The sequence below is a fragment of the Histoplasma capsulatum genome, genomic scaffold (assembly GCF_000149585.1).
Source record: "Histoplasma capsulatum NAm1 scaffold_1 genomic scaffold, whole genome shotgun sequence".
Lineage (NCBI taxonomy): Eukaryota > Fungi > Ascomycota > Eurotiomycetes > Onygenales > Ajellomycetaceae > Histoplasma > Histoplasma mississippiense.
Genome location: NW_001813982.1, coordinates 5,947,071 through 5,962,692, shown reverse-complemented (window position 1 = coordinate 5,962,692; position 15,622 = coordinate 5,947,071). Strand labels below are relative to the sequence as shown.

Here is a 15,622-nt window from a genome sequence, read left to right as displayed (position 1 = left end):
GACTTCTGCGGAAATTTACTGTCCTATCTTCTCCCGCCATCCTGCGGAGTTCGAAGGGTGACTTTAGCGCACCCTGCGCCATGTACCCTGTACCCTGCTCTTATCGAGCCTGTCTGCTACAAGCTTGAGGCCAAGGGCATGCGCTTCTGACTGCAGGTATTGTGCATATATAGGGTTCTCCTATCAAAACTTTTTTGGTGTTTGGTGTTGGCCGGTATGGAGAGTGTCGTTCCTACGCACTCTCTTTTTCTCTCTTCTTAAACTCCCTAATGCTCCTCCTGGATATCACTTCATGAATATCATTGATAAAATCGGTTTACTGCCAGGATAGCTGATTGAAACCAATCTCTTCAATCAAGTAACCTGCTTCTTCTCAGTTCTCAATCTTTTTTCTTTTTTTTTTTTTTTAGAAAAAAGGAGACGGGGCCAACTTTGACCCCCATAAGTGCAGAGGTTGCTCGCTTTGGATGAAAATGACAAAGGAGCTTTCAGCCCGAGTCACTCATAAAACTTATGGAATTTGTTCAAGTAGTTAAAGATCCTTCAGTTCTGTCATCAACGCCCTTGAAGGCTTTACTGATCTGCTCACCTCACTATATCCAATTACCCCCCCCCCCCCCCCCCGGCCTCCTAATAACCATGATCTCAACTCGACTCCTGTTTGTTATTAAAAACAAAATCAGCGGGCCCACAGAAAAAGAACAAGGAAGAAAGCCTCCCACATCTCGCCACTCAAGACACCAAAGAAGCAAACCACTTCGTCAAGGGGAAGAAACCGTTGAAAGTTGGTCTTTCTCCGCCAAAATAGCGCACTCCTCCACTTTGCCCCACCGGGACCGCTCTACGCCATTCTCAACCGTCTGAACCGTCTAGATTGTTTAAAAATATAGAGGCGAGGGGGCTCATCTACGCACAAACGATCAACGAGCAAGCCTCATCAGGCTGCCGGGAAACGATATAATCATCATCAAAGTCAGGAGTCACCCCGTTTGTCGACACGCCTCAGGTACAAAACCTACAGGCTTCAGACCATTTCAAGCCATGGAATGAATGCTTGTAATTTGAGCAAGTTCAACGTAAATAAGATTTGCTCCTAGTTCTGTTTTTTTTTTTTTTTTTTTTTTTTATGCATTTATATCTTGACCCGTTTATTTATCGTTATTCTAGTTATATTTTAATTTTAATTTTAATTTTTTATAGGAAGACAAAGGATTTTATAAGAACTAAGAATATCAAGCTTGAATCTAGGGATTCCAAAGATCTTCTTATATCATCGCTGGTTTATTCCATCAACAATTGAGCGGTTTATGGGGCGGGCAGGCGGGAATGGAAAAGGACAGAAGAAAACCCTAACATTACCAGTACCACGCTCAATGCCTAAGGGCTTGAAACTAAAAATATTTGAAGATGCCAGGGGAAATTGAAACTTCCAGGTTCAGTCTGAGGAGTCTTTTAATTCATCAAACAGGTTGGCCTTGGCTGGGGATTTTTGTTGTTCGTTTGTTTATATCCATGGGATGTTAATTGGATTTTGTGGCCCGCAGCTGGACCTCGAAACTATATATCAATCTACGGATGCACTCCGGATCATGGTACTGCGCCCCGGCCATCTACGTCAGCACTGGCAGAAGGCGAATTTACCTGTTCCCTTTTCCGTTGGATTGGGTTTGGGAACATCTCGTACTTTGGTATCAGGTTTCATTACTCGTTAACATATTTGACGGATCGTTTGGTGGTGTTTGAATCTCGACCTTCTGTGGCGGAAAGCTTTCCGTCCCCGACAAACAAGCTGTGTTGTTTACATAGCATGACTATTTGGACATATTCGATTCGTTTCCCTCAGTCATTTTAACAACGTCCGGGGATGTAGATATATACTACCCCTCAGTCTACATGACGCGGCCGAATTGCAGATGAATGCTTGCTCATGCGCACGCGGGCCCTCAGTACCTTTGAACTTCCACGGTATACCTTCCGTATACCTCTTACATGCATCCATGGATGGCCGCCACTGGTAAGTTGATTTCGGTAAAAATCCGGAAGGAAAAACTTTCAGATCAGTGGTTTGGGGGGGGAGGGGGCGGCGAGATGGCTTTTATCTGCATAGATCCTGCGCAAATTAATCACTGCCAGGTGATTTGGCTGGGCAAAAAGTTTTAAGGGGTTAATGGTTGCTTGGTCAAAAGGGTATTTTGGGCTTGGGATTGATATGATAATATTTTGTGATGTGTGCTGAGTATTTTTATTTAGGATTTTCCCGTGTGTATGGGACATGGGTGGTAGATACAATCGAAGGTACGTGAATCCGTGGATCTTTTCCTTTGGCAAGCTGCACAACCAGTGTATGGTGCAGTGCACCTAAGTTTGTTAAAAGTTAAACGAACTTCGTTGACCTCGCACAGGCAATGATCCTCGATGCGAACGAACCTTTGCTGAAGTTGCCTAGGTACTGGAAAGTGTATGATTTAAGTTAGATCTTGTTTTCCAGGTGCGGGTACGGAGTTTTCCTCATTGCTCTTTTGAAATCTCTCAAACTCCTCCCAGCAATTACTATTTTAAGATCCTCTGAAATCAATTGCCACATAAAGAGAACTCCCGGCTCAGAACTTGATCTGTTCTCCCCGGTATAGGTGTTTGTATAGATGTTTGTCCGTATACACAGTGAACGGATGTAACCGCAAAGCTGCGCTGTTTTTTGTTTTTCTCCACTCTGCCCAAGCTGGCGGGTGAGGACAGGCTACACTAATAAATTTGGAGTCATTGAGCAGGGGGCTGAGAGAAAAGGAAATCATAAATCATATTGATTAGTAAGGAAGAAAAATCAAAACAGAGGGCCGAATGACAACAGTGCAGTGTTTATCCGTCACAGACCGAGCTGGATATTGAAGGTATGTGGCAAGCAAAAGACCTACCACCCCGGAGCCTAGCTGGGGTTGCGGTGGTTGGAAATTTATCTAATGGGTTCGTTTGCTTCCGTACAGAATATGGGGTGAATTTTCTTGAGGACCTTCCTCTCGTTCCGACGCAGAAGTGATACCAAGCTTCTTTGGGGTCAGTTAATGGTTATCTGGGAAAATTTGTTCCATTTTATCATCATCGATGTCCAGATATAGCTGACTTGTGGATTGTTTCCAGTTTGCCGTGTCCAATTCTGGAAATTGGGTCTCTCTCTTTCGGGAGGTTGGAAGCGTGGCCTGGATTGAAACGTACCCAACCTCGGTCAATCTTTGGCAATTAAACCAAGGCATTCGGTTTAAGGTTGGGTTCCATTTTCGGGAGCCATGTGGTCCATATTCGTTTCCTAACGAGCAACTTGATAAGGTAGGGGCTTTCCCCCTTCAGTTTCAAGAGGTAGAGATTCAGGGCGAAGGCATTTAACGCCGAATCAGTTCGGCGCAAGGGAGTTTCGGCATGCTGCTGCCAGCGTAACCACGGTTCTTCCAGCGGGGCCTCTTTTACTTCTTTATATATATATATATATATATATCACTCTTATCCATGGATGCGGTCATCTCGATTTTGGAGCTCACAATATTCGCGTCACTGCTGCAACTGTAAGCTTGCTTGCATATGGTTTAAAATGGCCGCGCACGATGAAAGTTGATGAAAGTTCGCTCACCCTGAAAAGCATGTTTAACCCGTTTTAAAACCACCATTTCAAAAAATCTACCTTTTGCGCGGATATTCTCTCGAGAATTTACAGGTCCCTGGATTTTGGGCTGTCGCAAGACAAACGCATGTTGCAAAAGTTTGTTGTTTTACGATGACGTGCTGTGTCATGATGAAGCCGAAAAGCTGTTGGAGCTAGCGCAGCGGCCGCCAAGCCACGGGAAGCTAATCATCTTAAAGCGCTGCTAATCAGGGTCCGATTCTAAATTTCTTTAAAACCTCCCTAGGGCCACCTTCGTGCACCATTTAGTTATCTGATATGTATAAGTTAGTTATAGAAAATTATTAAATTCGCTAGAGTCACCAATAGGGGAGCAGTTAACTCAGAAAATGCATACCAGTATCTCTACTCAAATAGACAACTCTGAGGGATCGTATGATGTTATACAATGTAGCAGTAGCTTCTACGTAGTAGACGAAGAGCCCGATGGCAACCTCCGATCCTTTTTTCAGCAATGGGAACTTCAATAGCTTGGAAATAGGTCCTTGGGCAGACTAGAAATTTATACGGATACATCAACTGCCAAGCCCCCTAAATACTCGGGGTCGGTTTAGAGGCCTGAGGCCTAAAGCTTGGCTGTCAGGTTAGGCATCAGGCCCCATAACTTCCACCCGTGAGGACTCTGGTATTGAGACTCGCATCTTGCAAGGACTGGCTCAAGCCTCTGATCCAACCTTTTTGCTATGCACTCAAAATGCAGGAAGTAGTTTTGCGCCATGGTTGCTTCTTTTTTTCCCTTCCTTCTCCTCTTTCTCTGTTGTGATGCTCAAAATGGAGGCATCGAGCCATCAGCGGGCGGGTGTCCTGAAGGACACTATTTCAACGCTGCTAAACAATGGTTATTCTTCGCGCAATGGCTGGCCCATATAAACCCTTCAATCTTCCAGTTCTTCCAATCCGCGTCTCGCTTAATCTGTACGATTTGTGAGAATTGCGGCGCACTGCCCTCAGATGGATCACATTATCAGCTGCCTGAAATTCTGGATATACTTATTAACGGGGCATCTGCGGTGTACAAAAACACTTTCCCCCCTGATGCTATTCCATACGGGATCGTGAGTGCATGCATCTCGGCATTTTATAAATATATATTATCGTGTTTCAATTGTATGCCGCCTCTGCGGATTGGAGACCAAGTTATTCCATCCTCCCTGGCAAATGGTGGGGATATACCGCTTTGTGGCTTGTCCCCAGAGTTCTGGTTTGATCCGTGGTACAGAAAATGCAATTGACGCAAATGAGCGCCAAACAGTCAACGCTGGACAAGTGCAAGTGCCCCCATTTCATGATACTCTCCCATCATGGCGCCTTTGTCTTTCCCATTTCTCTCTCTGTTTTATCGCGATCTCATCTCCTTATGGCATGGCGGAGGCAGCGCGCATCAAACTTGTTTTGTGAACAGGCGTTCTGCATCGAAGATGCAAAGGAATTTTGCAGCCGCAGAAATCGCAGCCTCTCCCCTCTCCCAAAACTCATCAAACCTTGGTCCGGTTCGAAATCTGGTCATACCCAAGCCTTTGCGACGATCCGGGCCACAGAAATGGTTTTGGCAGCTCTGAGTCTCCTCGATGTCAAGGCTTCATACAATGGTAGGAGATCCAATCGCGGTCCTCTTTTTTGCGCCAAAACACAGAGGAGACCAATGGATCTCCCGTTGCTGAGGAGGATATATATGTATGTCCTTCCCGCGTGAATTGCCGTTAGGTTTGAAAATGGCCTGTCAATGGTCTGTCACTCATTACTATTATTGTTGTTGCTGAACACACAGGGATTTTCAATCGGCGCCAAGCGAATCTGGCTGGGGAGTAGACACCGTTCATTTTCCAGACTCTCCAGCCCACGAGAAGAACCCGTGGAGTTCGCGCGACTGTGTTCCATGCCATGCGGATGAGCCCCTGCTGAGGCCATAATATCGTTGGATTATATACTCCGTATCCGTACATGCTGGAGGCTACACCATTCTGCAGTGAACGGGGTCCACGGCATCCACGGTGTCCGCGGTCGCCCAGCAACAGATGCAATTCTCCAGATAAATACCACAAGCTCTCTCTCTCTCTCTATATATATTGCATTTGCCGAGCATCTTGAAGTGTGAAACCAATTCCTTTTTATCTCTGACGCAGATTTGAACAGAAGAGTCGGATCTTGTGCGTATATTTCGCCGGGCTAGTCAAAGTATGGCGGGACAAGAGGCTAGGAGGTAAGCGACGATGCACTCGACAGCCCCCCTTTTTTTGTCGTACCTAGCCATTTCCCTATCTACAATGGAATTCCACATCGCAGATGTAGACAAAACATCAAGCACATCCTAACTTTGAATGGCAATGTAGTGACGTCCGCCAGCGCAAAAAGGAAACTAATGCCATCCACCCAAAAAACACAACAGCAATAGCCAAGCAGACATCAACGGATGATGAGGCCGAGTTTGAGTTCGGGGGTGTGTTGGGTGCGTGTGTTATAATTATTGGATCCCCATTGATCATGTACTATATGTATATCGGGGCGACGTTTTACGACGGCAAATTTCCCACTCGAGAAGAGGGCCAAAGCTTCTCAGAGTTCCTCGTGCACCTAGTGGATCTGGCATACACTCATGCTTTCCCGCATCGGAGAGCCTGGATAATATATTGGACAATGATGGTGCTCGAAGGCGCTGGTTATCTTCTGCTCCCCGGTGTATATGGCAAGGGAAAGCGACTGGCCCACGTGGGCGGCAAGCAGCTTGACTACTACTGCTCAGCTCTATGGGCATGGTACCTGACAATTGCCGTGGCTGTGGGATTGCATGTATCCGGTGTCTTTAAGTTATATACGCTCATCGACGAATTCGGACCCTTGATGAGCGTGGCGATCTGCTCTGGGCTTCTGTGCTCCTTTGTAGCGTATTTCTCGGCCATTGTGAGAGGTGTACAACATCGCATGACTGGGTCCGCTATCTATGACTTCTTTATGGGCGCGGAGCTTAATCCGCGTATGTTTGGATTGTTGGATATCAAAATGTTCCTCGAAGTCCGTATCCCGTGGTATTTGCTCTTCCTTTTTACACTGGGGGCGGCCTTTAGACAGTTTGAACAGCTCGGTTATGTTTCTGGGGAGGTCTGCTTCCTCCTCATGGCGCATTTCCTTTACGCCAATGCATGCGCAAAGGCAGAAGAACTCATCATCACCAGCTGGTATGCTTTCACCCGCGGTTTTCTATGTAATTATAGCTCCTCCAGACCGCTAACATCTAGCCAGGGACATGTACTATGAGAAACTTGGCTTCCTCCTTATCTTCTGGAATATGGCCGGTGTACCAATGACATACTGCCACTGCACCCTATACCTGGATAGGAACCATCCGTCGACTTATCATTGGAGCCCTTGGGCGTTGGCATTCCTTTACGTTTCGTATGTCTTTGCTTATTGGGTGTGGGATACAAGTAATAGTCAGAAGAATATGTTCCGGGCGCAGGAACATGGTTTCATGGTGGATCGCAAAACATTCCCACAGCTCCCCTGGAAAGTCGCTAAAAACCCGGAATGTATCCGCACCGAAACAGGAGATTCTATTTTGTGCAGTGGATGGTGTAAGTGTCTTTCTCCCTTTCCCCACCCTTTTTGCACGAGCGGATTCAACTCACTCGCGAATTCCTCAACAGTCGGACTGGCGCGCAAGGTGCATTACACATGTGACTTTTATTTTGCCGGTTGCTGGGGCTTAATCACCGGGTTTACATCGCCTTTCCCCTGGTTCTATCCAGTATTTTTTACCGTGATGATAATCCATCGGGCTCGAAGGGATATCCATCGCTGCCGGATAAAGTATGGTGCAGCTTGGGAAGAGTATGAACGCAGAGTTCCATATCTTTTCATTCCGGTAAGTAACCCAAAGCTTTGTTGTGCATTAACCTAAGCTAATTCCACGGGAAGTATGTCATCTGAATGGCTTTTTGCCCTGTCCTGAACTGAATATGGGTGATGGTGTCCCATTATATCCACTTAACTTTCCCATAGAGAAGCCACGCACAGGAGAACCGAAGGCAATTTCAGGATTGCTTCTTGACCTCGGTTGCCTGGCTCATTTTATATTCTGTATTAAACGTTAATTAAAGAATTCTATATAAAGTTGCACACATACCATTGATGACTTTGAAAGGTCCCAAAAAGAAAATAGCAAAATATATTAATGCATCGGACGTGAAGCTATATATCGTTGTCCACAGAAATTGAATCCAGGGTTTTTTAGGATGTTCATACGCTTGAAATCGTAGATTTTGCATCCTGGTCTAATACTAGTCCGTGGGGCCTGATTTCATCCCAGGGTTTGCTTGTAGCCACACCTTTTGAGCGGGGCATGGAGCTTTCAAATCTTAAGTGGTTACGTGAGGTTTAGGCGGAGAATATCTGTCCCGGGCCTGTTCGTTCCCAGGAAATCATTCAAGAAAACAGAAATATCAGCACTGTCCATGTTAAAATCGTACATATCTTCTGTCCATGAGATATCTGGGAAGGTAATCTGGGTCTGCCCATCAGCCATAAAAGGGAGTACAAGTGAGCCATCGGCGTGGTGTTCCAGGCCGTTCAGGGTTCGTTGGGAATTGATTAAAGCATCGGCAGTGGTGAGAAACGCTTTGCATATTTCGTAGAGATGTTGGGAGCCGCGGGAAAGATCCTTGACCAGTTCGAGTGAGCCGACTGTTTCCTGGAGTAAGGCAAGTTCCTCCAAGTCTCCAGTGGCAATTGCGTGGGTGAAGAGGATGACGAATGGTGTGAAGGAAGGGTAGAGAAGAATCCTGGATATATTGATAGGTTAGTTTAGTATCTTGTGTACCCGGAAACTTTGGGATGGAAATGCTGACCAGGTTACATATTCAGCTTTCTTGTGGCTTTTGCGTTCGAGGAAGTAAGGAAAGCATTTCAAGTGACTCTGTAAACCTAGTTTGGCTGCCTCCAGGCATTTGGAACTTATAGCCATGGCGTTCGGAGACATCTGGGCACGGTAGATGACAGTCAAAACTGAATAGGTGATAAATTCAGCACAAGCCGCTATTCCTTGTAATGACTCTGCATAATAGCCACCGCTGACATCGATCTATAAACGTTGTTGTCAGCAGGGAGACACGGAAGACCGACGATTTAACGTAAGCTAGCCATACCTCAAGGAGTTCATTCCGCACTTCAATCAACTCGGTAGATAACTGTTCCATGACACGCATCTTTTCTTCCGGTGGCGAGCGCGATGCCGAAACGGAATATAGTTTGTCATATACTCGACCCTGAATAGCTGAAAACTTGATGATCACATGAGTCATGAGATCCCAGGGGTGTTGATGAGGGTCAGTTGACGGCATGAAAATTCCGCAATCGATATCATGGTCTTGAAAATGTGATGTGCGGCCAAGGTTAAGAGAGAGGTTTTTGTCAACCATATACAGTCTCCAGAAAATATGTCGCTTCTCCTCACTAACTGGGAAGGGATCACTTTTCAATTCCGAATTGCTATGGTATCCCATACTTTGACACATATCAAATGCCACGGACAGATAGGTCCAGCACAGCGGAAGGTTTGTTTCTTCTTGACACTTAATCACCTTTTTGGCGAGCGAAAAATTAGCCGGGCCAGGCAGGGAGTGAATGGAAGTCCTTACCCCAATTAGCAGCGCCTGAACCTTTTCAAGGGTTGGGCTGACAAATATATCGTAGGATTTCAAGCCCTGCACAAAGTTTTTCTCACACATGTCTGCATATATGGCACAATCGGGTTGAGGAAGTGAAGTGTCCCCAATGTGAATATAGTCCCGAATGATGAAATAGAGCAAACCGTGCAAAAGGGTAATGGAGCCTGCTGTGATGGGTTCGGAAGGGAAGTAAATTTTCTGACATAGTTTTTCGATCTGGAGGTAATCTCTCCAAGAATTGTGCACAAGAAAGAAGGGAGGTTGCTCTAAATGTCACGTCAGCGCAACCAAAATCCCCTTGGGCGGAAAGTATTCTTCTATCAAACCTTTGATCCTCTTTATGAGAGAAATCACGAAAGCCACCGGAGGTAGATTCAAATTGGATGTTGCAGGGCTTGCAACTTCCGTCGTTTCAGAAGAACGCGGAGCTGGGTGATGCTTATCGAGGCTGCTGTTTAGGGACAGGAGGGCTCTATAGACGTTCTCGTCGAATTTACTCCCGGGGACTCTTGCAACGGAAAGATCCGCTGCCTTTTTGGCTAGCAGGGTCGCACTACCAAAGGACGATTGCCCTTCAAATGCAGCCGTCGCTATCTCCAGAGATGACTGGGTTGATAAAGAGGGTGAATGATGGCCCAACGAAGCAACGGAAGCAGTGGCGGCGGAACGATGCGACAACTCATGAATACTTTTTTCGACCGCAGAAAGGCGGTCTTCGATCAACCCCAAGTTTCTCTCACTGGCTGGGTTAATACCCAAGCCACTTAAAGCAGTAGTTGGATGGCTGACGTACTGGTTAGAAGGAGGAACAGGAGGTCGCTCTGTGAGCCTCGAAGAAGCGGCATGGCAAGTGATCCCGAGTGTGCCGCAGCTGGAACATGGAATGGCTTTGTCACATTTGATCTGGACAAAGATGTTAGACCAGCTCCATTAGTAGACTCCATCGACGAGAATTTCTCGATGTTATATGATTCCGGCGTAAGACGCGTAGCAGACACAGAGATATCGCACCTTTCTCAGCCGACAATTTTCGCACTGAATAGCAGTTGTTAATAATCGCACAGGAGATTTAGTCTTAGGTAAGGAAAAGGTCAACATTACTGCACGGGCACGGAACGAACGAGAAGCAGAATTCGCTCCGTGTGGCATTTCAAAAAATTATGAAGTCGGAAGGGCTCGAGAGATTCGCTTGAGATTGAGAACAGATAGTTATGTATAACTAACTACCTTATAAGAAACACGCTGCTGCACCATTTTATGCATAAATATACCGTCTATATAGAAATTATTGTAACCATGTATGTACGATTAAAATGTTGAATTATCACTGCTGAACCTTTCGTTATATCCATGGATATTTTCTGATCTCACGTGAATTAGCGACCAGTCATGATGTATTTTACAATTTAATGGCTGTCCACCGCTGCACCAATTATCTTCCTTCTGTAATGGTCCGACTTGGAGGCGTTAAGGGGAGCCCTGATACAGAGAAAATACGCCGTACTCCGTACTGCAGCACACCTCTGTGTAACGAGCCACAGGGGTTCGTTCCACTTTGTGGATACATTAAACCTTATTTTGTAGGTTTCTACGGACACAAGGGAGGGAGCTCCCCGTTTATTCAAACAAATATCGCAAAATCAAGAGCATGCATCCTCGTTGAGCTCGTTACTAACAGTCGATATATCTTGACAAACTGCTAGAATCCTCCCACCTGGTACATCATCAGACAAGGTATACGTATCAGTTTTCGAAGCGGGAAAAAATAGAGCTACGCTCATTTCCCTCCCTTTTTGTGAGACTTATCGACAATCTCTATCCATTGAGATTTCACCCCCCGGTTAGCCAGCGCTGCTTCAACAACTTTACGGTGATCGCCCTGTACCAACACGCTCATCACTCCATTTGCCGCTCCCACGGCCTGTGAAACGCTCGTACTACTCGAACATTTCTTCTGCAACTCATCCGCCAACAACTGCGGTGCGGCACCGAACGGTTCTAAACCCGTTATCTTGGTAACTACCTTTGAGCCTGTGCGACGCTCAATGGTCACGGTAACCTTGGGGCCGGGACCTGCTTTTGGCTTTACGTCGTGGAGGGTCTGGCCGGGCTTTAGCATGGCGTGATAAGGGGCGCAGAGCGAAGGGTCTTCAAGTAGGCGTCGGAGGATCGCGTCGCGTTGGATGGTGCCGCGTTTGAGAATTGCGAGGTCGTCGGGGGAAGAGGACAGGATGGTGTTACTGATGAATGGATTTAGAGATATAATACGTGGATTTGTGGTGGATATGATGGGAGGGTCTTGGGCAGTGAGATAATCATTTAGGCGTTTTGAAACATCTGAGCTTGTGTAGTAGTTATTCACATCTTTGTTTGATAGCGGCGGAAATAAGGTGGGTGTAAGTTTCCCGCTTGGGCGGTACAGTGTTTTCACGGTGAATGACTGGCCCACAGTGAGATCTTTGTCATCTCCTCCAAACGAAACGGATTTAGCAGCTTTGTCCGAGTTATTCTTTTTGGGAAGCTCATAGGGAACAAAATTGGCAAGTTGGGCGGCCTCAAAATCGGCGTCCAAGATTATTGTCTCACCGCCGTTGCGGTCTTTAGCCTTAACCAAGCCTTCTTTGTCAAGATGCTTGATGAATTTCTTCACGTTCTTCCAAGATGTTTTTTTGATATTATAAAATTGCGATTGTTGTGGTGAGTGTATTGGTAGGAATGGCGTTATCAGATTGGATATCAAAAAGGATGCTTGGATGGGAAATGTCATTCCATGGTCAGGTGTGGACGGGATGTCTATTTTATGTTGGTAAAGGCAGTAGAGGAAAGCGTTGTGAAAAGCCATATCGATTTCTGGATGTCAATTAGAGATTTCTGTGACTGGATTCCATAGCAGAAAGTCAAGGAGGAAAATCATACCTTTGGTGGTAGGTTCCTGTAATTGCTGCTCTGGGATCGGGACGTCTTCGTTCACTTCATCCGCATCCAGCGAGACACCGCCCTCTTCCTCGCCCTCGCCCTCGATATCAACCTCACCCTTCCCATCTTCCATCGTCAATTCTTCCAACCCCTTCTCCACTGTATCACCATCACCCATCCAGCCATCAATATGCTCCGGCGACTGCTGACCGGGTTTTCCTATAGAACCCCAATTCCACAGCTCATCCCCTTCCCAGGTCACCCCTCTAACAGCATGTCCCTTCACCCCCCGAACCTGCTCCAACGCAGCCACATCGATTTCGCATACACCCACGAACGTCGGCACACTAGGCTTCGCCAAGCTCGCGACCGCAACTATCTCCCGTTCAATCAATTCCATCACAAGAGATCCAGTCTTGGTTAACTCTGGAGTTCGGAACATCATACTTATGCGGAGATTATCATGAGACATGGAGAAAGTTCAAAGATAGCCATGTTCTTCTAGTTCAAAAATGTTATATCTCTGCTTGATTGATTTCTAAGGCATCTTGACTGCAAAAATGAAATTTTTAATGAGGAATTTTGTACTGACATCTTGATTGTTATATATAAATATAAAATCAAAATAGAATTGAATAGATAATCAATAATTTATAACTATCTCTCACTGATACATAGATTGATAAGGATTGGATAAATATAAATAATGCCACAATCATCACTGATGAGGAGGTTGGTGAGATCAGATAGATAAATATAATTAAATAGATATCTTTGCTGATAAGGAGGTCAGTATAGATAGATATCAATATAATTGAGTAGATAGTGATAGATAGCTAATCTGAGCTCATAACTATTGAAATTGAATAAAGTCTGAATATTGACTCAATTACTGAATATCAAAAGAATAATTGAATTGATTATTATTATAACTCTGATAATTACATGATAAGTAGGCAGTATTTATAAAGAAGGATATGCTTGATTATACAAGTGAGGCAGTGCTCTAATGCTGTGAGGGGTGATGACAGTGTGAAGAGTGAATAGTAGAAGATAGTATGTAGTGTAGTGGAAGATAATAGTAATAATAACTATAGTAGTAGTATAGTTGAAGTTGTAGTTGTAGTTGTAGTTGTAGCTGTAGCTAATCGCTGAAGAGGAAAAGAAAGAGAAAGAAGATGTGCGAAATACATGCATCCATGTATATATACATATAGAAATAGTGGTAGCGAGAGTATAATGGAAAGAGGTAAGAATAGACGAAGATATAAACAAAGATAATAATAAGGAAATAATAAACGAGTGCATTACAAATGCGCAGCAAGGCAATTTCAAAGAAGGTGAAGCAAAATAGACAACAAGGCAGATTATCCCCTCGTTTGGAAACCAGGCACAATTAGCGCAATACCAGTAGTGTAATAATTAAGCTATTAGTGCAGAAGTACCAACCAATAATTTCTCATATTAAATTATATACAATTCTATTTGCTAGTACACCTCCACTATCTCACGTTTTCTCTCAACACATTACTGCACCTCTTTCAACTTTCCAATCTTTCAACTGTGAGAATCCACCTTTGCTGTAAGAATTCACCTTCCTACCCATCTACCCCTGCAAAAATCATGACATTCAAAGGTGATTTTCAATTCTCTATGATCTCTTCTAATCATATTCACTGATTATTTTATTAGACAGTACAAAAAAAAGTGAGAAATAAAAGTGATTTGCAAGTGAACTTCTTGCAGATATTCCACTTCTGAAAAGCATTATTTTCAATTCTATGAAGCCTTTTCATCGCCTGCCAACTGCCAATCTGCGCAATATTGATCCGCGGGAATTCATATGCTCTATTCTCTCTCTATATCTCAGAGTCTGATATTCAGAATATTACAAGCTCCATCAATGTCTATGCAAAGATACAGACCGCCCGTGCAGGGAAGGGTGGCCCGTTGGCTAAGCCTGGCGTCATTAAATCCGCGCCCCCGTACAGTTTGTCCATCACCAAGTTTGGGGTATGCAGTAGAGGGACGAGACGCGGGTGGCGCCATAGTGTATAGACTGTAGGATATAGACGTCCATCTGTGCCTGCACCCTGCTCTGGCCGCACCCAGAGAATTCGTTCGTCGTCGTCAGCATGTGAACCGACATAGATCGTGCCCTGGACAAGTGTTAGATCCGGTCCCGCGGTAGTCGTGAACCTCGCGGACATCGTATTATCTGGCAGAAGGGATTTGCGGAGTGCTGTAAGGGTAATTGCGGCTTCATTTGGCGGGGCTCCTGGTTGCTCTTGGCTCGTTGCGGCAGTGGGTGTAGGTATTTCAATTTTGAATTGCTGAATAATTTGATCTGCTACTTTCCGCCGGTCAGAAGAGCGGAGAGGTGCGAGCGATTTGACCTGTTTTTTTTAGGTGAGCAAGAACACCATTCCCTGGTGCGTGGGATAGTTAAAGATGATAAGGATGAGGGCTAGGATAACACCTACAACGGGTTTCTTCTTGAACATGGTGCAGAAAGACCTTATATTTTCTGTGATATAGGGTTGGGTAAGCTGGGGTCATGAGGATTCAAATCCCTTTCTATTTTCCCAAGTTTGACCATCCAAGCTGGTGAGGTGTATTTCCGAGTAGCTTAGCTACGATAAGGTTCGAAACAATATCACTGATGTGGGTTTGTGGGAGCCCCGAAGGTGCGGGAGCTAGGATGCTGACTCACAAGCCAGACTGAACTTCTCCGCCCGCGAGCCTGATCACTAATGTAAAGAAAGAAGTAAGAACGGAAATTTATTACGTTAAATGACTGAAGGGGGACTGCCTAAATAATGACATATTGAAACAGTAATTCTCGTTATCATATTCCATAAAAAACTTAGAATTCGGTTTTTGGTACATACATGGCGGCTCGAGGAAGTTAAAGGTGGCTTTGGGTTAAGCACTCCTTGACGAAGATGAGTTCAATTAGCCCGCGAATCAAGGAGTATATAGCAAATGAAAATGCTTGTAAGTATATACATTCAAAGTTGAGCAAAAAAGCCAGCTGGTAAAACAGAGTAGAAACAGCAGAGTCACCCCATATAAATTCCGACAATCATCCATTAACTCCTGTAGTTGAATTTGTTAAGGATGAGGTCTCTGGGATTGTTTGATGTATCGCGCTGAACACCGTTTGGTGACTGTGGGTGTGATGGGTGTACCATTGGATATGCTAGGAGTTGCATGGGGATGGTGTGGCTATTGGCATGATTGGCGTGATCTCTGGCGGGACAATATGGGAAGCTGGAGGGTATAAATTGGTGTGGACGGTTGGTTTGGGATCGAACCTTGGTTAGTCTCCGTCTCCAGTCTCTGCCATCATTGCACAGGGCTGAACCAAAATTTC

At 45.1% G+C, this 15,622-nt stretch overlaps 6 protein-coding genes across 6 annotated transcripts; 2 read left to right on the top strand and 4 right to left on the bottom strand.

Annotated features, from left to right (window-relative positions):
• Nucleotides 1-1,927: 1,927 nt before the first annotated feature.
• HCAG_01707 (predicted protein) lies at nt 1,928-3,378 on the top strand (the record flags this gene model as incomplete). Its single annotated transcript, XM_001544610.1, has 4 exons — nt 1,928-2,014; nt 2,403-2,458; nt 2,831-2,888; nt 3,136-3,378. The coding sequence occupies 4 exons, from the start codon at nt 1,928-1,930 to the stop codon at nt 3,376-3,378; spliced, it is 444 nt and encodes a 147-aa protein (XP_001544660.1).
• A 2,023-nt stretch (nt 3,379-5,401) lies between these two features.
• Nucleotides 5,402-5,578, bottom strand: HCAG_01706 (predicted protein; the record flags this gene model as incomplete). Its single annotated transcript, XM_001544609.1, has 1 exon — nt 5,402-5,578. The coding sequence occupies one exon, from the start codon at nt 5,576-5,578 to the stop codon at nt 5,402-5,404; it is 177 nt and encodes a 58-aa protein (XP_001544659.1).
• A 269-nt stretch (nt 5,579-5,847) lies between these two features.
• On the top strand, nt 5,848-7,594 carry HCAG_01705 (c-2428 sterol reductase; the record flags this gene model as incomplete). Its single annotated transcript, XM_001544608.1, has 5 exons — nt 5,848-5,870; nt 6,001-6,843; nt 6,908-7,239; nt 7,312-7,529; nt 7,583-7,594. 5 exons carry the CDS (start codon nt 5,848-5,850, stop codon nt 7,592-7,594), a joined length of 1,428 nt encoding a protein of 475 aa, XP_001544658.1.
• A 104-nt stretch (nt 7,595-7,698) lies between these two features.
• On the bottom strand, nt 7,699-10,584 carry HCAG_01704 (conserved hypothetical protein; the record flags this gene model as incomplete). Its single annotated transcript, XM_001544607.1, has 10 exons — nt 7,699-7,742; nt 7,791-7,855; nt 8,035-8,067; nt 8,134-8,445; nt 8,512-8,744; nt 8,809-9,243; nt 9,685-10,093; nt 10,124-10,233; nt 10,342-10,365; nt 10,555-10,584. 10 exons carry the CDS (start codon nt 10,582-10,584, stop codon nt 7,699-7,701), a joined length of 1,695 nt encoding a protein of 564 aa, XP_001544657.1.
• Nucleotides 10,585-11,107: 523 nt separating this feature from the next.
• On the bottom strand, nt 11,108-12,718 carry HCAG_01703 (conserved hypothetical protein; the record flags this gene model as incomplete). Its single annotated transcript, XM_001544606.1, has 2 exons — nt 11,108-12,180; nt 12,247-12,718. The coding sequence occupies 2 exons, from the start codon at nt 12,716-12,718 to the stop codon at nt 11,108-11,110; spliced, it is 1,545 nt and encodes a 514-aa protein (XP_001544656.1).
• Nucleotides 12,719-14,153: 1,435 nt separating this feature from the next.
• HCAG_01702 (conserved hypothetical protein) lies at nt 14,154-14,750 on the bottom strand (the record flags this gene model as incomplete). The annotated part of the gene is made up of 2 exons (XM_001544605.1): nt 14,154-14,642; nt 14,730-14,750. 2 exons carry the CDS (start codon nt 14,748-14,750, stop codon nt 14,154-14,156), a joined length of 510 nt encoding a protein of 169 aa, XP_001544655.1.
• Between the last annotated feature and the right edge of the window lie 872 nt (nt 14,751-15,622).